We start from the raw sequence: 20,424 nt of genomic DNA, 5'->3' as shown, positions 1-20,424 counted from the left end.
GTACATACAAAGATGGGAGGGGGTGGCTTGGGAACGGAATTTGGTTTTGGACTTGTTGCATTTGAGACATCAGTGAGCTGTGTCTTGGAGGACGAATGTGGTTTATCCTATGAATTGGGGCCAGGATTGGGGAGGGATCCACAAGGATGCAGAAGAGGGACTACAAGAGGCTGATCTTGGAGTCACCACCTTAGGCTGGTGCTTAGCTGCCCGTGGCCCCCGTGCCATGTTCTTCTTGGTGTCATGGCTGCTGTTGGGGACCACCTTCTAAACCTGGAGGGAAAGCCAACCGAGGGTGGTCCCACGTGTGCAGGCTGGTGTGGTGCACTCCTGTGCCCATCACTTTCTGGGTTAAGGATGTGTTCCCATTCTCTGCAGGGCAGAGATTAGAGCGATGGGGCCACAGCCAGTGGATGTCGGTAGCCCCCAGGAAATCTGGAAGAGGCAGGGAACGATTATCCCCCAGGACCCGCAGAGTGAACGCAGCCCTTTGACTCTGGCAAAACTGATTTCTGATTTCTGGCTTCCAGAATTGTAACCGGAAAAAAACAAAACAAAACAAAACAACACGTGTGTGGGTCGAAGTGGCCAAGGTTGTGGTTATCCGTTACAGCGGCCGAAGGAGACAGAGATGTGAGCATTTGTCAAACGCAGTGTGTGAACATCTGCGTGTTGTGATCCCTCTTGGGAAAAGAGTTTCCCTGGTCTGGTAACTTTGAACTTTGAACACACGAACATGGATTCATTCTTGCAACACGTTTTTGCTGATCATGTGCTGCATGTCAGGTTCTGGGTGCTGGATATTGATAATGGAGTCCCTTCCTTCACTGCTTAGATTTTCCTGGGGAGGGGCGCCTGGGGGTGTCGGTCGGTTAAGCGTCTGCCTTCGGCTCAGGTCGTGATCCTGGAGTCCCGGGATCGAGCCCCCAGATCAGGCTCCAGCCCCATGTCAGGCTCCCTGCTCCACGGGGTGTCTGCTGCTCCCTCTGCCTCTGCCCCTCCCCTTGCTTTTGTTCTCTCTCAAATAAATAAGGAAAATCTTAAAAAAAATAAATAAATAAAGATTCTCCCAGGGAAAGCAGACAGTAGACTAACTATATGATGGGGTGTCGAGCTAGTGGGATACTGTTTTCCTCTCACAGAGCAGAGGGCAACAGGAGGTACTGTTTTGGTGGGGTCGACAGGGAGGGTCTATGGTTGCTCATGTTTCAATGGACCTGGATAAAATGAAGACACAAGCCTCTGGGTATGTCTGAGGCATGAATCTTCCAGGAGGAGGGGAAGTCAGCGCAAGTGGGCTGAGAGGTGGGCTTGTGCCTGGCCCCCTCCACTGTGTCTGGAATCGAGGGAGGGAGAGACGGGAAGGCCGTTCAGGCCACTGTGGACACTGGCTTAGATGTAGACATCTTCTGTGGAAGATGGGGATTTGCTGGAGAGATTTGAAGCCGGTTGTGTTTTTTTTTTTTTTCTTTTTCCTAACTGAGAAGAAATTCACCCAAGATAAAATGAGCCATTCTAAAGCACATAATTCTTCAGCGTTTAGCACATGGACAATAAACATTTTCATCGCCCCCAAAGGAGACCCCTTTGTACCCATGAAACAGCCGCTGCTTACCCCCCTGGCGCTCACCAGTTGGGTCTCTGTCTCTGTGGATTATCTGTTGTGACATGACTGAGGAAAGTCGCTCTGGCTGCTGGACGGGAAGTGGTGGCCGGTGTGGAAACCAGGACACCAGGGAGGTTCTTGCTGTGACCGAAGGTGGAGATAACGGAGAAAGGTGGCGAGTACGAATTTGGATTCAGGACCCCGTTTGACAGTGGAACCCCCCTTTTTAAGGAATGTTCCAGAATAGACGGCGGTGGAGCAAGAAGAGTGTTGGTTTTAGATTTCTGGAGAACCGAGGTTCTCGGTCCAGGAGGTCCCCACCTCCTGTTCCTGACCTCAAGTCCTTTTACTTTTGGGCGCTCCAAAATGTGTGGACGTCCATTAGCTTTGAGATTCTATGATTTCGTGACTTTCCACGTGAGGGGAAATCGCTGTCGTCTGTGAAAATGTTCCCGTATCCAGGGAAAGTGGGCCTCCTCTTCCTGGCAGCCCACCTGGATTTTCCCCACCCTCCAGGCTCCCAGCGCCAGGAGGAGGAGGCTCTGTATACAATCCAGATAGGAAGCTGACTTAGTTTGTAGACAAACCAAATTTGCACAAAAGTTAGGTGACTTGAGAGAGTCAGATGTCAGAAGCCTGCACCGCTGCCCCCCTCTGACACTTTCAGTGTCTCCGTCATTTGGGAGGTGTGTTGCCAGAGATCTGTTCTTAAGAACCTGGAAGTTTGCAAGAGATTGACGTCGGTGTCTGAGCGGGAGCGAACTCAAGGTTATCCCCATCACAGCACGCCCCTCCTTGTGTTTCATTCCGTGTGTGTGTACTTGCCTCTTTTTTCTGTGCTGTAAACTCAGAAGCCTTTGTTTTAATCTTGGGCGAAAGCAATAACATGCACGGGGTTGAGAAAAAAATCAAATAGGCACCCAAAGACTGAGCAGACAAGGCAGCCCTCAGGAGGACGAAGATGATACCCAGGGACGGCTTCTTCTTAAGGACTCTGTCCAAACCAGGGGTTCAGATTAACAGCCCTATGAAAGTCACGGTCTTTGGGGCACCTGGGTGGCTCAGTCAGTTACGTGTCTGCGGCTCAGGTCATGATCTCAGGGTCCTGGGATCAAGGCCCTTGTCAGGCTCCCCGCTCAGCAGGGAGCCTGCTTCTCTCTCTCCCTCTGTCGCTTCCCCCTCTGCTCTCTCTCTCTTGCTCAAACAAATAAAGTATTTATAAAAAAGAGAGAGAGAAACTCATGGTCTTTAAAGACCTTTTTTCTGTTCTCTTTCCATAAACCTATGGGATCCCTTTCTTTCGGTGTTCAGGCATGAGCTGTTGTACTTCCCCTGAGCTGGTGGCTTCTTTTAAGGGGACACCAAGGACCATTTAGCCAAACGCACCCCCCTCTTCGCACTGGCTGCAAAGCTCTGTCCCAGATTTGGGGCCGACCTCGTGTGCTGGGAGCATTGGACTAATGAGGCCCCAGACTTCCCCTAGAATTATGGTATTTTTTTTTTTAAGATTTTCTCTCCCCCTTCCCTTTCATTCAAGTCCATTTGACGCACAGTGTGACAGCAGTTTCGGGTGTGTGAGTCATGTGGTCATTCGACAGCTCTGTACATCACGTCGTGCTCACCCCAAGCATGGCCGCCCCCCTCCCCGCCCCGGCCCCCACGGTCAGTGCTCTTAGAACCCATCGACTCTACTCCTTGTGCTGTTCCTTTCATCCCGGGAGGCAGCCAGTGGCCAGGACCCCTGATGCCTCCTTCCTTCCTTCTTCCCACATGATTCGGCGAAGCTTTTTTGAATTTCTTCAGTGTGCAAGGAGGGTCTTGCACAAGCAGCGTGGACACTTAGCTGTCTGCGTCCCCAGGAGCTTCCAAGCTCACTGTCCAGCTGGGACAGACCCGGGCCATGTTCCAGCAGACTCCCGACAGGGTGGTGGTGACCAGGGCCCCTGAAATATCCTCTTGGTCCAGGTCCTTGTCAGCACTCCCGTCGTCCGGTGGAGGGCTGGTTGCCGAGCAGACATCGGGCAGTCTGTGTGCACAGTCCTGCCGGGGAGGACTCCGAGCTCCCCCCACTGAGCTCCCCCTGCTGCCCACGCGGGTAGGACCTCCCTCTACTTTGAACTCTCTTTTTCCAACAGATTGTCCCTTTTGGGTTTTTTCCCCACACATGTCCGAACCTTGTGACGAACTCTTAAGAATCTAAGTGGGAACTGTGGCTTTTCTGTTTGCTGAGAGGGGGAAGACGGTTTCATGGAACCACTGGGTTTTAGGGATCCGTCGCAGTCCCCGCTGGTGCCTTTGTTGAACCGATAACGTCACCTCATACCTTTGGAGCCAATTACAGGTTTCGAGGGCAGTATGCTGGATCTTGTCCTGTTCCTCGTGCTGGGGTCATTTTGGCATCCCTGTCGTGCCCCTTACTGCCCTGTCCCCTTTTCTCTCTTGCGGTCGCTCAACCGGGCCATGACGCGTTCCCCAGAGCGAGCGGCTACGCAGCGTCTTCCAAAGGCTGCCTCTTGGCCTCCTCTGGACATGTGTGTGACGGGACCCAGCTCAGCCGGGGAGGATGCCCGGTCCACACTGCAGGATCTCCCCGGATTACTCCTTCCACGGGCCGCCCGTCAGGATTTATGAATGAGCTCCGGTCTGAAATCTGCTGATTTCTGGTTGATTTTAAGCGCTCACGCAACTCCAGTGTATCCCTCTCCATGTCCTGTTTAGTTCCGTGCCCTCGGCTTTCCCTGGTGCTCTGTGACCAGCCCCTCTGTCTATAGGAGGGGGGTGGGGAACCCAGGTCCATTTTGATGGTTTGGTCTTCAGGGACCGGGCCAGGCATGGTGAATGCAGTGTAGACAGGCTCGCAGCTCCCAGAGCCTGGGAGGAACCCCTCCCCTCCACCCCGAACCCTGTGTGTCTCCCAGGTGTGATCAGCTCCAGAGTGCAGAGCATTCTAGGCTGATTAGTTAATGACTTTGGACGGGGCGAAGGCAGTGCCAAAAATGGGACTTACTCAGTCGCAGGTAGGGACAGCCATGGGCATGCTCTGTTGCCATGGGAACGTGAGGACGGATTCATGTCTAAAGCAGAAAAAATTTGCTGGCACTGCTCCGGGACGTGGATGGTTCGGCTATCCCCCAGGCTACTTTGTGCTCCTCACCCCCGTCCCGTACACCCCTCTGTCCACTGTCGCTCCCTCCTGGTGGGCATCCTGTTCCCCCTCACTGCCCAAAGGTACAGCCACCAGCCATCCAGTCATGCCCCCCCATGCCACCGCGGAAGTCCTGGTGACCTAGTTATAGGGGAGGAGAAGCAGAAATCTGAATGCTTTCTTGAGGCACGGCCGTGTGACAAGGTGACAAGAGCCGGGCTTTGTAGTTAGATTTGGCTCCAGTTTCTCCTGTCACTCAGGAGCTCTGTCACCTCGGGAAAATATTCTTCCTCCTCTTTGCTGTCCTCAGAGGCAAACTGGGGCAAGTCCTGCTTTACCGAGCTGTACAAGGACGCGATGAAAGCGTGTCACAGTGCTTGGCCGTACCGCTCAGGGAGCAATCACTCTCTTTTCCTTCTATCATCCGATAGCCCCGGGGGGCTTGGGATCGGCACCGAGGATCCCGTGAGGTCAGCTAGGAGGCTGACCCTCGTGGGGACACTCGCCCAGAACGTGTAACTCTCCAGGCTGTGGACCCTAGCGTCTGTCTGCCTTGAGCCCATTGGGTGTCCTGTCACAAACACTAGAAACAAATTCTGGCCAATGTCAGCAAAGTGGAATTTACTGCAGCCATACCTCAGCTCCCAGAATGGACAGGAGGCGGGGGGAAGCCGAAAACAGAAACCGAGGTTGCTCAGGTGTGTGAGGCCCAGAGGTAGGGTTCGCGAGGGGACAGTCTTACAGCAAAGGTAGCGTGCTCAGGTTTGGTTGGTTGGGACAGAGGAAGTCCGCCCATCGCCCAGAGTGTCTGCTGACAGCATCTGGAAGCGAGCATGGGTCACACACACACCTTTGTCCTGGGAAGGACCCCTTTGGATTTGTGGTGGCTGAGCTGGTGCCGGGATGGATGGTCCCATGGAGGAAGTGCCTGGTGGGGGAGAGAAAATTCCCTAAACAGAATGGGGCGCTGTCGAGAGGGGTAGAAGACCCCGGGTAGCTTTAGCAAGAGGTGACTAGGGCAAGGATCTTGGATAAAGCTCACTTCGGGCTTCTTTCCTGAAGACAAGAGATTTGGGCTACGTGATCTCAACGGAGCTCGTCACTCCTCCTTCCTTCCTCTCTTCGTCTCTTTCTTTCTCTCTCCCTCCCTCCATCTCTCCCTTCCTTCCTTCCTTCCTTCCTCTCTCTCTTTTAAAGATTCAATTTTTAGAGAGAAAGAGCATGAGCTGGAGGCAGAGGGAGAGAACATCTCAAGCAGACCGTACGCCGAGCACAGATCCCGACGTGGGGCTCGATCTCACAACCCCGACATCATGACCTGAGCCCAAGCCAAGAGTCGGATGCTCAAGTGACTGAGCCACCTGGGCGCCCCCCGACCCTGTGGTTTCTAATAGGACTGCTCTGATGACCGTTGGCATCTCTTTCCACAGGGACGGAATACGAATGAGGATAATTAAGCTTCTTGGTCTCCATTCTCCCCCCAAAACTTCCTGCTCCCCAGTCCGTGTAATTAATAACTGATGTTTTCCAAAATCCACTTAATTTTTAATAAAATGTGTCCACAGAAGATTACAGGGATTGCAACAAATGTATCTATTTATTTATTAGAGAGAGAGAGTGAGAGAGAGTGTGAGTGGGAGGAGGGGCACAGGGAGAGAGAGAATCCCAAGCAGGCTGCGAGGTCAGCTCAGAGCCTGACGTGGGCCTTGATCTCTCCATCCTGAGACCACAACCTGAGCTGAAATCATGAGTCGGATGCTCAACCAGCTGCGCCCCCCCAGGCACAGCGCCCCTGCTCCCTGCATCTTTTTAAATCCACTTTCCTGAGCTATAACTTGCTGTAAAGTAAAATTCATTCATTTCATGTGGGCAGGTCCACAACTCGACCACTGTAAACACCCACTAACCACCGTTCTCGTCAGAGCCCGGGGCACATTTCCAGAATGTTCTCCCTCGCCCATTGGCAGTCAGTTTCTCTCCTGTCCTCCCTCGTCTCCTCAGGTCACCTCGGATTTCTATCCCGTGGATCCGTTTTGCCGTATACCAGGATTTCAGACAAGCGAATCCTGTGTTCTGGAACCTAGCCTCTTTCAGACTAGGTGATACCCGAAATTGACCCATATTGTTGTGTCAGTGGTTCATTCCTTTTGATTGCCTGGTAGAATTCTGTTAGTCGAATATACCATAATTTGCTTTTCCGTTTGTCAACTGATGGGCATTTGGGGCATTTCCAGTGTTGAGTGATAGTGGATAATTTTGTCGAGAACATTTGTGTCTGAGTCTTTTGGACCGTTTTCACCTGTCCTGCATGAATATCTAGGCCTGAAGTTGGGGGAATCACAGGGTGAGCAGATCTGTGACTTTCTGAGATGTGGCGAAACCATGACTTCCATCCTTTGTGCTTTTTAGGTCTCATTTTAAGAAAACGTTTCATACGCTGATGTCCTGACGTGGTCTAAATGATTTTCTACAGGTTTTAAAGTTTTGCGTTTGACGTTTCGATCTTTGATCCATCTGTAATTCCTTTCTCCTGTTGGCTCGAAGGTAGAGGCTCATTTGCACTCACGACCCTACGATCAGGAGTCACATACGATAGGGACTGAAATCAACCAGGCGTCCCTATATGGTTATTTCTCATTTCCTCCCCAACTTGCTGTCCGCGCTCCCCAATTCCTGATAGCACACATCTCCTTTTGAATTTCTTCTTATTGGAGATTAGACCTGTTCTTTCTACCATCACCATATCCCACCCCCGTACCCCCACATGTACATGTAACCCCTTTCCTTACCCCCCAAAACAGTGATACCACAATGTTTGGTGATAGCAGAGTCTGGTGTCTGCATTAGTACGTCTGCAGAAATTAATTAGAGCTGAACTCCTTCTCGGCGTCTGCTTCTTTGATGGGACACTTTTTTGATTTCCCCTACGTAATCAAAGAAATTCAGATAAATTAAATAAATCATTGTCTTTTTATTGCCTTGGGGTTCTCGATCTCTTGGACCAATTCTTTCCCCCGGACTCTTCACCAGACTGTAAAGTTCCCCTGAACATTGTCAACACAGTCGGGAGAAATCTAGGAGGTCTGCCTGGTCACTAGCCATAGGCGAGGAGTCTCTGCACTCATTTTGATCTGTTGTTCTTCAGGTCAGTGGTCTCCTGTCATCCTGGGCTATCCCTTCACCATAATCCCATTACTTCCCGTTGCTTCTGTTCTGCTTTTGGCCATTCCCAGGGTCTCCTGCTTTCGTCTTACTGGGTTTTCTCCCTTGTTCTCCCCCAGTAGCTTGCTGGAAAGGAAATGGGTCTGATCTTCAACCCACAGTATGTAAACGTTTGCTTAACTTGCCCCGTTTTTAATATGACTTGTCACCCTGTCCTATAGGTGTCCCCGAGTCTAGGAGCTCTGAACTCCTCTCCCTCGAGAAGCTTGACATTTCCTGCCCTGGGCGGTCGGGGCAGTCACTCGGTGGTCAAGAGTGGGGAGGGATCTAGGGAGCTGTCCCTCTGCCTCCTTTCGATATTTCCACCTTATCCATACCTCGTGCCTGTGAGTCTTTCTGGTTCTGCATCATGAACTGGTTTGTTTCTTGTTGATGCCTCCCTCCCCCGGGAATAAAATTTTCGCTTTTCCTTTCTAGCGTAAGTCATGACCATTTATCCATTTGTATTCCACTGTCCAAAATGTGAGTGTGTCACATATTGTCAACTCTTATTTCCTTCTTTTTCTCTCGGTGGCTTTGTCCCTTTTTTTTTTTTCCTCTAATTTTTAATGGGATTTCAGGAACGCATGGGGGAAAAACTGCCCAGTTTTGTCCGCTACTTTAACCGTATGTGTATTTTATGTTCGTTGCTAATATTTAAGATACTGTTTGTTTTTATAAAAAGATCCTCTATGGTCTTATTCGTTGAGATAGTTTTTAGAATTGCTTGGATTTTAGGGGTGCCTGGGTGGCTCAGTGGTTTAAAGCCTCTGCCTCTGGCTCAGGTCATGATCCCAGGGTTCTGGGTTCAAGCCCTGCATTGGGCTCTCTGCTCAGCAGGGAGCCTGCTTCTCCTTCTCTCTCTGCCTGCCTCTCTGCCTACCTGTGATCTCTGTCTGTCAAATGAATAAATAAAATCTTAAAAAAAAAAAAAAGAATTGCTTGGATTTTGGAGTAGATCATGAAGTGGTATGAGGATGTCAGCAGTTTCTTACGTGGCAACCCTTAGAGTTTTTTCTGTCTTTTTATTGCCTTACTGTGTTATGGGATCTTCAGTAAAGGGTTGAAGAGAAACAGTGGTGGTGAATCGACTGGCCTTAACACCTGAATTCAGAGGAAAATCACCCAGTGTGTTCCATTAAACATAAGATTTATTCTAATTTTGGATAGTTAAAATTTATCAGACAAAAAAATTTCCATTCCCGTCCTAGTTTGTGAGGCGTTTTAATTTTCAGGTGTTTTTCTGTATCTAGATTATCGCATTTTTTTTCTTAGAAGCTTTTAATGTGCTGAGCTTAACTAGTGAGTTTTCTGACATTTTAATATCCCTCCTTTCTCAGGATTTAGAAATGTTTATTTAGGATTTTTACAGTTATGCCCTAGTGAGGTTAGGAGGTGGGCTTTTAAGTCTTTCAATTCTTACATTGTTTTTCTTTGAAGGTGGATGTGTGATACTATAAGAGGAACTGAATGTTTTTCTCTCTCAGTGTTTCTCTGAAAGGGAATTTATAAGACAAATGTTATCTTTTCTCTCAAGTGTTGAGAAGACTTGTCGGTAGAACGGCATAGACCTGCTGTAGCTTTTTAAGGTAGATTTTAGACCACTGGATCAATCCCTTTGAAGGTTATCGATCTGTTCAGGCTTTCTATTTCCTCTTGAGTCAATTTGGAATTTGTCATTTCTCTGGAAAGCAATCAGTGGTGGAAGACAGCAAATGACCAGCCAGCTCCAAGACTTGTGGGAAGATAGCATCTTCAGCTATCCATGCTACCGACACCTGGGAGGTAGGGCAGGGGGGATCAAAGTGAATGTGTCCTATTTTGTATTATTCAGGAGGAGAAGAGAGTTATTGATCGTCCTTGTGCTTGGAGTCAGGAGTACATGTTAAAAATATCCGTGTAACCACCTAAGTCACCTAAGTGGTATGAGTAGACTGTCAATGTCAAGTTTGCGGGGGTGGGAGGGAGCTTAAAAGAGAAAGCAATCAGCCTTACAGAAAGCTGGATGGAAGCAGGAAAAAGCAAAGAGAAAGGTCTGGTGAAGAGAAGGCGTCTCATGCCAATGACCTTAACGTTTTTCCCTGAGTGGTGGACACCCAGGTCACTCTGCTCTGGGACTGCCTGTCTGTGTGTGCTCTCTCTCTCTCTCTCTGTCTCTCTCTCAGGAGGCAGACTTTTCCCAGGACCAGGCTGGGTCACTCACCTGCACATTCTCAGTGCCTGATATAAGTAGGTGTCCAGTGGACGTTTGGATGAACGTGTCCAACAAATAAATACGTGGGCAGGTGGGCAAACGCACCCTTGGAGACAGAGCTGCTACAGACCTGCTCTGGCAGCTTCTGTGGTCCCAACGAGATGTCCTGCTCTGTCCTTGCCTTGGTCGATCCGTGAGTTAGGGACTGAGGAGGGAGCTGCAGCCTTGGATTTGACGGGGAAGGGGCAAGAAGGGTCAGTTTGAGCTGTCTAGACTGGCACCAGCATAAATTCCTTGGCTGTGGGGCTGTTATTTGCCTGTTCCGGGGCCATAGGCTGCAAACGAGTTCTTGAGCATTAACACAATGGTGATTCCCCGAGAGGGCGCTCGTTATGGTGCACAGGTCTGGGGAGGGGCTGGGGTGCTGCACTTCTGTCAAGCTCCGTGGGCCGTGCTTTGGAGCAAAGTTTTAGGCCCCTACCTACGCGACGGCTTTCCCTGGATGCTTGGGGACAACACGGTGGCTCTGTGCTTGGAGCGTAGGCTCAAAGGGAAACCACGGTAACTTCTGGGGCTGTTAGCCGTGAACGAGAACGCTCCAAGTCCACGCTGGCCAGGCAGGGGTTACCCCTGGGCCTCCACCTGTGCGTGGGGGATGGGGCCCGACTCCAGCTGTGCGGGGGCCCCAGGGCGGGAGGAGTTTGCGAGCTCGGTGCACGGTGAGCACGCTCGTCCTCATTTTCCCGTTTCTCAGGCTGAGCTACATGGCCTGTTCAGACACGCTGCATCCTGGGAAGCTCTGGTCTCCGTGATTCACATGTCACTTGTCACCGTTCTCTGGCACTGGCGTGCTTTATCTGTGCAATCAAAATCCCATTTCCTCGCTGCATTCCTGCCAGGCTGCTCCCTGCTGTCACTCTTGTCCCCAGGTAGGGAGGGCCTCCTCTTGGGTTCCGGTTGAGCTGTCTGCCTTAGGCAAGACAGGCAGCCTCACTCCCGACTCTAAGAAACCCCACTCGGGCTGGAGACAAGGATGTTCCGACACCCACTTTTTTCCTTCCTTTTCAGTCTCCCTGTGTTTAGAGAAATGGCACGGAACCAGTGGGCAGTGCCCCAAATGACCGCTAAGCCACTAATGCACTGATCCTGGGGCCAGACAAACCACGGGCGCCAGCCCTGGGCTCAGGTCTCTTTCCCCGCTGTCCCCATCACATCTCAGAAAGGGTGCAGTCAAGCTGTCCGCTCTCTGCGTATCGACTCTGGTGCATCCAGGAGGCTTGTGGGCAGAACAGTCTTCTATCAGTAAGTGACAGAACTTGGGGTTTCTGTGGGCATGGTCTGGCTCCTGTGTTTTGGCTTTTTTTTTTGTTATTTTTAAGATTTTATTTATTTATTTGACAGAGAGAGAGCACAAGCAGGGGGAGCAGCAGGCACAGGGAGAGAGAAAAGCAGGTGCCCCCTGAGCAGGGAGCCCGACATGGGACTCCATCCCAGGACCCTGAGATCATGACCTGAGCCGAAGGCAGACGCTTAACCTACTGAGCCGCCCAAAATCCCCTGGCTCCAGGGTTTTGCAGAAAGTGTGTTTTTAAGCCAGAGGAGCTGCTGTCATAGCGGGACAGTGTGGAACTGGAATGCCTTCTGGGCTGTCCCGAGTCTGTGGGCAGAGGGAGCGTGCCCGTGTGGTGTCGTGGACCTCGGCGTCCTTCCTGGGACGTTCCTAGGAAGGGTAGAGGTGATGTAGCCCGGAGGGAGGGGCTCCTCACCCCCGGCTGGGCTGCTGCGACCTGGGCTGTGGTTAAAGCAGGGGGCCACCAGGGGGGTTCTGGATGCCTGCTTTGGTTTACGGGGCCCCGCCTTCCCTTTTCTCTGCACCTTGGCTGAATAAGCAGTCTGCCCTGGTAGGGGGGCGGAGCCGAGGGAGGCATTGGGAACGTCAGAGCAGCCCTTTTAGGTGAGCCCCATATTAGAATCACCCAGCAAGCTTGAAAGCTTGCTTTCTCCATGGTTCCCCCTAGAGAGCTGTTGAAGGGGTCGGGGCACTTGTGGGCATCATGGTGATTTTTAAGCTTCCAGATGGTTCTCTCGGGCAGCGAGGATTGAACGCCACCTTCTTGGAGGATGGCGGAGAGGGCGGCCACAGTTCTCACGATCCTATCAGATGCCACTTCAGCAGGTCCTTCTAGGTTTTTTGGGATATGGTGGAAATTTTAACTTATTTTATGGGAAATTTCTGGGGTTTTATAGGTAGGCTCCTGGTCTGTGACACGTACTCTGATGGGCTGGGCTCCACCTATCTGCCCCTTGACCACACACATGCCCAAGGACACGTGCTTCTCATGTCCTGCCCCTGTGGGTTTTCTGTTCTTGGCCTCGGCCTTGGACGCAGAGCCACGCTCTGTGAGAATAATGTTACAGCACGTAGACCCTGAGTGATTCTCTTCCCGTGTTCTTCGGTGCCCGCTGGCTTGCTGATGCCCCACTGATGGCCCCCGAAGGGGACCCTCTGACTGGCCGAGTGACTCTGAGTTTGGGTCGGACCTGACGGTGGCGAGGTGTACGGGAGGGGTGAGGAGGTGGGAATCCGGAGTAGCATCCCTGCATGAAAGAAACGGCCCGTCTTGTGTGTCCTTCCCTGTCTCCCCAGCAGCCTCTTGATTTTAGAATTGGGCCAGAGGGATGGCCTCTTTGCTGGTATTCTCTCTCTCTGGGGTCAGGCCGGAAGCCTGGCCAGCCGGGCGCAGCCCATGGAAGGCAGAGACTGGGAATGACGAGGGAGCAGGGAGCCAGGCTGGGAGCAGAAGGGGCGGCTGACCTGGCCAGGCGTCCTGGAGTGTGACTCTTGGGGAGGACGGAGCGGGCCTCTATATGTCCTTGGTCCCTGGTATTTCCAGACCGACCTTCATGAACATGCAGCCGTCCATAAATCAGGCTCTGAGGATGCCCGGGTCATCTTGTCTACCGCCAGAGGGAACCATCTTGGGGGCTGCCAGGGTTATGCGAATGTTATGGGGGAGTCCTATGTCCCTGCACTGTTGCACCACCCAGGCCTGCGAACCGCAATGGAAAGCTTCCAAGTCTGGTTTCGGTCCCCATGTGTCCCTAGCACTGCCGGCCCTGTGTTGTGCATGAGTCCTGACACAGCGTTTCCACGTGGCTGACTCTCAGGCTGCGGTCAGAGCAGGCGGGGGGCGGGGGCCTAGGGGACTATCTCCCTGCTTCTCTGTTCTCTTTCGGGGTTGGGGGGTGCTTAGGGCCGCATCTCGTTGACACCTTTGGTTTGTGGCTGTACCAGTCTGACCCCTGCTTCCCTGACCAGAGACCCCTTCTCTTCCCTGTGTGATAAAATCTCCCTCGGCCTCATTTTTCTAGGGACTCTTGGGATTGCATTTAGGGCCTGCCTGGATAATCTGGGATCACCTCCTCGTTTCAGAATCCTTCACTGCATCGGCAAAGATACCCCTCCGCCCCGTTTCCCAAATAACAGAATTAATCACGTCTGGCTCTGGGCCCTGAGACTGGCAGGACCCACCCTTGGAGCCCACGTGGGTTCTAGACCACGGGCTCAGCCGTGGCATGGTTAGAAATGCCAAAGCGTGCCATCGAGGCTCTCCTCATGCCCCGGTCTCTGCTGCAAGGATCCCAAGTTGACGGCCAGACTCCCAATCCCCCCAGCAGGTCCCAGAAGGTGGGGATGGTGTGAGGGGGCGGAAACATTGTCGTCGGAAAATCCCATTATCTGAGCATCTTTGGACTTTGCTGGCATCCACAGGACTCACATGGGGTGGATGAAAGCTGTGCTGGAGAAATGAAGCAGGAAGTGAGGACCAGCAGGCCCAGCAGAGAGCGGGGCTCTGTCTGGCCGTGTCTTGGGAGGGAGGGGACTCACTGGGGTTGGAGCAACCAGGGGTCTTCTGTGGCTTCTCCTCCGCCCCGCAACTGCCCCTCGGAAGCTGGAGCCCTGGGCTGGGGTGTCCCGAGGGAGGTGTTCGTCCGTCCTGCTGCTGCCCCTTGTGAGCTGTCTGTGTGTGCACCCGTGTGGGGCACATGGCTGACCGCTGGAACCTCAGTTTCCTGTCCTGTGAAATGGGTGCAATTACGGAACCCTCCGCCCCCTCGCGAGGTGAGTGAAGGGTGAGAGGGCGCATGTCTGCAGATGGATGGGAACTGTCGGGTCTGTGCTGGGTGTCACGTAAGTGTTTCCTGCCGTGGTTGTAACGATCTGAAAACAGGGGTGGTTTAAGGTCCCCTGCCTCCCTCGTTGGCATGGTCGTTGCAGGGCAGGATGCACGTCCATGCTCAGAGCGGGGCCTGCCCGCTTTCCCCGCGTTGGATTCAAGCTCCCGGTGGGCAAGGCTCTCTGTGTCCCTCGCTCTTGAAGGTTGTGTGGCTTATTGTAAACGTACAGCGGGCGTTTGCCAGACAGAGGGTTGAATAAGGTCATGTGTGTGGCAGGTGGCACCTTGGGGCCGGCAGTCCCAGGTCCCGAGGTATGTCAGGCATCGCGTCGGGCGTCCCTGCCTTGGGGCAGACATGTGGCTTTGGCAGAGAATGCTGGCGGTTATGGCAGAGGAACTGAATAACCACTTTGCTGTATCAAGCAGAGACTAGAACAGTAGGGGCTCGCCTGGGGTGAGGGGCACAGGGACACATTTGGGGGTACACATAATTACACCAGCTGCCACCATGCCTCTGCTCATCGTTTTGGTGGGGGGGGGGGGGGGGGGGGACTCCTTCTGTCAGAATGACACAGAAGTGTCTTAGGGAGGCCCTGCCTACCTGTCCCTACAGGGGAATCCCCAGGAAACCATCACAGAGTCACCCTCTGGGAAACCCAGGCAGTAGATGGGACCCCGGGCCGTGTGGAGGTTGTCCCTGCTGGGGACCCAGCCTGGTCAGGGGGATGAGGAGGGACAACCCCCTGCTGTCTGCAGGGCAGGGCAGCCCTCCCCTTGCTCCCCTTCCTGCCCTGGGTCACCTGCAGGAGCTCAGAACTGAGGTCTGCGGGTTTCTTCAGAAATTCTCATCAGCTCGTGGTGGGTCCGCTCCCCTGGGGGAGGGAAGAGCGGGAGCGGGGACGTGAGCAGCCGGCTGGCTTGCTAGTTCAGCAACTTTGAGACCAGAAAGCAATGCACCTGCAAAGCAGAAGGAGCCACGTCATTCGAAGTTACTCACATAAAGGAATTTATTATTATTTTTTTTTTATCGAAGGAGAAGCAACGTGCCCTGTTATGTTCCGGGCGTGCAGCGTCGTGCACTGATATTTTTAGATGTAACAAAACGACCCTCGCCATCGATCTCGTCACCGTCCACCATCACACGAAGTGACTTATTTATTTTATAACTGGGAGTTTGTACCTCTTAAACCCCTTTGCATAAGGAGATTCAGATGATCTATGCCCACTGCGTTCGTGTGACTTCTAGAAGTAAGAAGCACCTTACGTGTTTTTCAGGTCTTGTGTGTATGTTCTGTATATCAAACGAGAAGCATTGGAGGGTGATTCTGGGTTAGAGAATTCACATGAAAGCATTTAATAGGATGGTAAAAAAAAATGCCTCCTTAATTGTGGGTCATTGTGGGCTTCTTTCTACAGTTGATCTCTTTGTGGGAAAGAGACTTGAGGTGGGGTCACCGGGACCAACTCAAGTCTGGTCAGCATTCGGTGATACCGTGGTTTCTCCGCTTCGGCACAACTAACATTTGGGGCCGGGTCATTCTTGTTGTGGGCGAGGGGTTTGCTTAACGGCATCCCTGCCCCCTGCTTATCAGAGGCTGGGAGCTCCCCTCATAATAATGAGCACCCCAACCCTCATCCCCATACACACGCGTCCAAGATATCCCCGTCTTTGTCCCTGCCACTCGTCAGTACGTGAGGTTACAGGACTAGAGAGACTTGAGGTTGTAGATCAGATGACTGTGGGATGGGGGAAATTATCCTGCATTACCCAGTACAATCAGAAGGGTCCGCGTGGAAAGGACTGGATAGACCATTGCCGGTTTTGAAGATGGAAGGAGGGGGCCAGCCACCAAGCAGTTTGGGCCGTCTCTAGAAGCTGACAAAGACAAGGGACCAGATTCTTTCTTGGAGCCTCCACAAGGAACACAACTCTGCCGCCATCTTGGTTTTAGTCCAGTGAGACCCATTTCTGAGCCCTAGAACTCTTAAGGTAACACATTTGTGTTGTATCAGGCCACTGACTTTGTAATTACTTGTTACAGCAGCCAGAGGGGGCTGACACATTACCCACCACTCCCACCCCCATTGTGGCAACTGGGAAATGTCTCTGGGATCCTCAACGCTGGCTCTGTGGAGAACCACGTTGATTTCCCCCAGAAGCCGTGAGAGGAGAAGGTTTTGTGTTGCTTGCTAAGAATGAGGCTGGGAGTGAGTGTGCCCAGCCCACCAGGGTTGGCTATGGGAGGAACCAGTGGTATAAAAAGGAGGGTGGGTGCCACAGTCCCTCCTCCCACTCCCCCAGAGGCTCCTGGAGCTGTCCTTCTGTCTTTAACCGCGGACCGTTCCTGTTGGTGCTTGTGCATTTTCGGACAGGACTCGAAGAGAAGCTGAGCTATCGTCAACTGCACCATAAAAGAGAATATAAAAACTCCATAAAACACTAAAATGTCAGCCAAAGCAGCATTGCTTGCGGAGAACTCGGCTAGGAGGGCTGGCGCGTTGGGCGCCTTTGGCACCGTTCGTGGGAGTTGTGGGCGGGGAGGAGAGGCCGGGAGCCCAGCCCACGCTGGGGGCCACCAAACCCAGGCTCTGGGCCAAACACGCAGCCCCCTGGACCCAGCCCTGATGCTGTGATTCTGTTTATTTTGCTGAATATGACATTCATATGGTTCTGATTTCTTCTCCGTGATCCGTCCTCTCCATGTGCCTTCGGAGCCAGAAACCAAGCCAGGCGGCTTTGAAGTTGTTGTTCTGGGGTAAGTAGGGAGTCGTGCTTGCCCGGGGTTCTTTGGGACAAGCACAAGGTGCCCTTTGAATTGAGACACGCTCCAGGAGTTGAGAGGGACGTGGACTGGCTGGCGAGGAGGGGCCCAGTCCTGGCCCGGGAGTGGGCTGGATCAGAAGAGAGGAACGGATCTGTGCAGGCACGGGCCCCTCCCTGGTCCTCAGTTTGTGGTGACCACTCTTCCTCGCAGTGTCACAGTCAAAACAACGGGTGGTTCCTTGTTGTACCTGCTGCTGGCTGCTTGAGGGGCTCAGACAGAGCTGTGGCCCGGGCCTCCTCCTCCTCCTCCTTGCAGGTGCATGGGGACAGACCAGAAGCAGGAGTCAGAAGAGAAAAAAAAAAGAAAAAGTTTGAGGCCAGCAGTTAGAAGGATATGGAGAAAGACATTGTCTGTTTCCATAGCGTTTTGATTTTGAAGGGACAGCGTGACCAGCTGCCCTAGCTGAGTCCATCCCGTAGATGGAGGCCAGTGACTTCCAAATTTCAGGGTACATTCGAGTCCCTCCCCAGGAGGCCTTGTTAAAACACACTGCAGGACCCCTTCTCCCCTGAGCTTCTGGTTCGGGAGGGCTAGGATGAGACCCTAGGGGTTTGTACTTTCTAACAAATTCCCCGGTAGGGCTGATGGAATGGGTCCAAGGTTGAGAACCTTGTGGGTCTAGGACAAGAAGAGGGTCTTTGTAATGAAGAACGGTGCTGGTAACGAACAGTTCTCAGAACTCTACAGTTTATGCATAGGGAACCCCGTGTTTGATGCAAATACTGCTACAGGGAGACTGTGCCATCCTGATTCTTCCCCCCGCAAGGTGAAAAATCTTTTTTTTTTTTCAAGATTTTATTTATTTATTAGAGAGAGAGTACACGCACATGAATGGCAGTGGGGTGGGGGGGGAGAGGAAGCAGGAGAAGCAGACGCCCCACTGAGCAAGGAGCCCAATGTGGGACTCGACCCCAGGACCCCATGACCTGAGCTGAAGGCAGATGCTTAATGGCCTGAGCCACCCAGGCCCCTCAAAACAGACTTTTTTGGGTACATAGTTTACATCTATATACATTCATGGAACCACACCCTCAGCCAGGACTTACAGTAATTCTGTCACCCCAAGAACCTCCCTCGTGCTCCCCATGAGCCATTCATCCCTGTAACTTTGTCTTTCTGCGCACATGATATAAATAGGATTGTACCGTGTGTAACCTTCAGAGCCCGGCTTCCCAGCAGACACCTGTGAGATGCTCCAAGTCACTACACGTATCCACAGTTGGCTCCTCTGTTTCAGGAGTCATGACTCGCCCTAAGTGTGGACCGTGGCTTGCTCTCCATTCCCTATTAATGGTCTTTAGGTTGGTTCCAGTTTGGGGTCACCGTGGATAAAGCTGCCACGCACATTCGTGCCTAAGACTCTGTGTGGACATTTGTTTCCCTTTCTCTTGGGTACATCCCTGGGAGAGGGACCATTGACTCATAGGGTGGGTGTGGACGTTCACTTTCTAGGAGACCGCCATGCTGCTGTCCAGAGGGCCGGCGCCATTTTGGATTCGCACAGCACCGATGGGGAGTTCCAGATGCCCTGTGCCCTTGCCTGCACTTTGGGCTTGGCGTTTTTAATTTTCGTCCTTCTAGATCAGGGCTGATCTTTAAAATGTGTGAATGAATTGCAGAAAGGCTGGGGGTTTTCCGAGGCCCCCCAGCCTCTTGGAGGCTCCTTGGATCCAACCTTTCACCTTGAAGGCTGGGAACATTCTGGATGGTGGCTGTGTTGACCAGGAGCTATGAAGCCAGAGCAGGAGCTTCTGAGTGTGAATGGAGCTTCAGCAACATCCAGGGCCCATGTGGCCGAGCAAGGCATAGTCCCCGGGCACTAGGGAAACAAGAAGAAAGTAGAACAAAGAGATGACCCAGAAGGAAAGACACACATCCTAGCATCAGAGAAGTGGAGGCACAAGGCTGCTTCCCCTTGTGCTCCCCGCCCCCCACCTCTTATTTTTAGGCTGAGTCTTGGGTGAAGCAGCCTGCCAAGTATACTCACTGTCTCTCAACTCTACGCCTGTGGTGGGCCACCTCTGCTTCGAGAAGCATCCTTGGCGATAGCATCAGGGTCTCTCGGTGCCTGAGGAGTACAGCTTTTGCAAATTGAGGTGCCCGGTCAAGATCATCACATTCTCTCAGTGCCTTGGCCTTCGGGCCACTCCAGGCGGGGAGTTGGCTTTAGGAAGGGACTAGTGTGTGGGGAGGAGGAGGGGGCGTGTGGTCATAGCTGCAGCCAGAGCGGGTGACTTAATGGGAAGGAGGGAGGTTCACAGAGGGGAAGGTCCTTTCTCTGGAGGCCGTCCCACCTACCCTCGAGGGGACCAAGCAAGCTGCCCTGGAAGGCTGTGGACATGCTTTCCCGCTTGCAGAATACTTCTTTTTCATTTTTGAATATCATTTGTTTGGTTGCCACGGCAACGGAAAGTCTCTATTTTAATGCTAACCTGCGTGGCTGCAACTTTCTATATATAAAGGCTGCTTTGCACAGTGAATTAGCTGATGCCATGGGAGGCGGCGGGTGTGGAGACGGTGGCAGAAAATGACCAGCGCGCCAGCTTTGCAAGAGGAGGGACCGTGGGGCTGAGGTGAGTTGGAGCCCCGGGCAGGTGCTCGAAGCTCATTGGAGCCCAGTGAGAGCCAGGTGGCCAGCCGTGCCCTGCGGGGGTTGGGGGACAAGGGAAGCCACTGTGGGCAGGTGCTTGGCTCTGTGATGGAGGGACCAGGCTGATGCTTCTGTTTGCCCACCTGTCTGCCATCTGCATTCCTTCACTGAGTCTGGGTTGAAGTGGGGACCCCAAGGCTTGGGAAAGTGCAAGCCACTTGGGCAGGGTATCCAAGGTGCTGAGCTCAGTGAGAAGCGAGTTTTTCTTGTTGCCTTCAACTTAACTTGGCTCTCTCTTGTGGATATTCACTTCTTCTGTTTCGCTTTTTTTCTGAGTTCCTGAGTGTGGCCAGGCCTTTTCAAGGTCACATCGTTCCAAATCGTGCAGGTAGGGTGCTCAGGAAAAGCCTGGAAGGGGCTTTTGGGAACTAGCAAGGTCTGCTCCCTCGGGCTCTAGATGAGGGAAAAGCCCAGAGAGGACCTGTGTTCTGCCAGATGTCACACAGCTGGTTAGGGACAGAGTGGGACAGCAACCGGGTCCGCTGGGATCTTCCAGCTGGGACACCTGTGCCTTGTGGGGGCGCATTCTGTCATGGGTGAGGGCGGCCCTGGGTGTTCAGAGCTACGGGGGCTGCAGAGAGGGAGGCACAAGTGGGAGGTAGGTAACAAACACAGGATTATGTAA

General features: G+C 52.7%; 1 protein-coding gene across 5 annotated transcripts in view; it reads left to right on the top strand.

The window, feature by feature from the left end:
- The window catches only part of GAS7 (growth arrest specific 7), a 189,306-nt gene that overhangs the window by 65,127 nt on the left and 103,755 nt on the right, over positions 1 to 20,424 (top strand). Inside the window, exon 1 of one of the 5 annotated variants that reach the window (XM_032840040.1) lies at positions 19,622 to 19,722. The exons of 3 other annotated variants lie outside the window; for them this stretch is intronic. In XM_032840040.1, the coding sequence (XP_032695931.1) occupies positions 19,637 to 19,722 (86 nt within the window). In that variant the 5' untranslated portion in view covers positions 19,622 to 19,636. Of the gene's footprint in view, positions 1 to 19,621; positions 19,723 to 20,424 lie in introns of those variants that run through there. One more of the 5 variants, XM_032840041.1, reaches the window with a different exon arrangement.

This window comes from Lontra canadensis, unplaced genomic scaffold (assembly GCF_010015895.1).
Source record: "Lontra canadensis isolate GAN:19392208 unplaced genomic scaffold, GSC_riverotter_1.0 scaffold110, whole genome shotgun sequence".
Classification (NCBI taxonomy): Eukaryota; Metazoa; Chordata; class Mammalia; order Carnivora; family Mustelidae; genus Lontra; species Lontra canadensis.
Note: the sequence above shows the minus strand (reverse complement) of the source record. Positions and strands in the feature narration are given on the sequence as shown.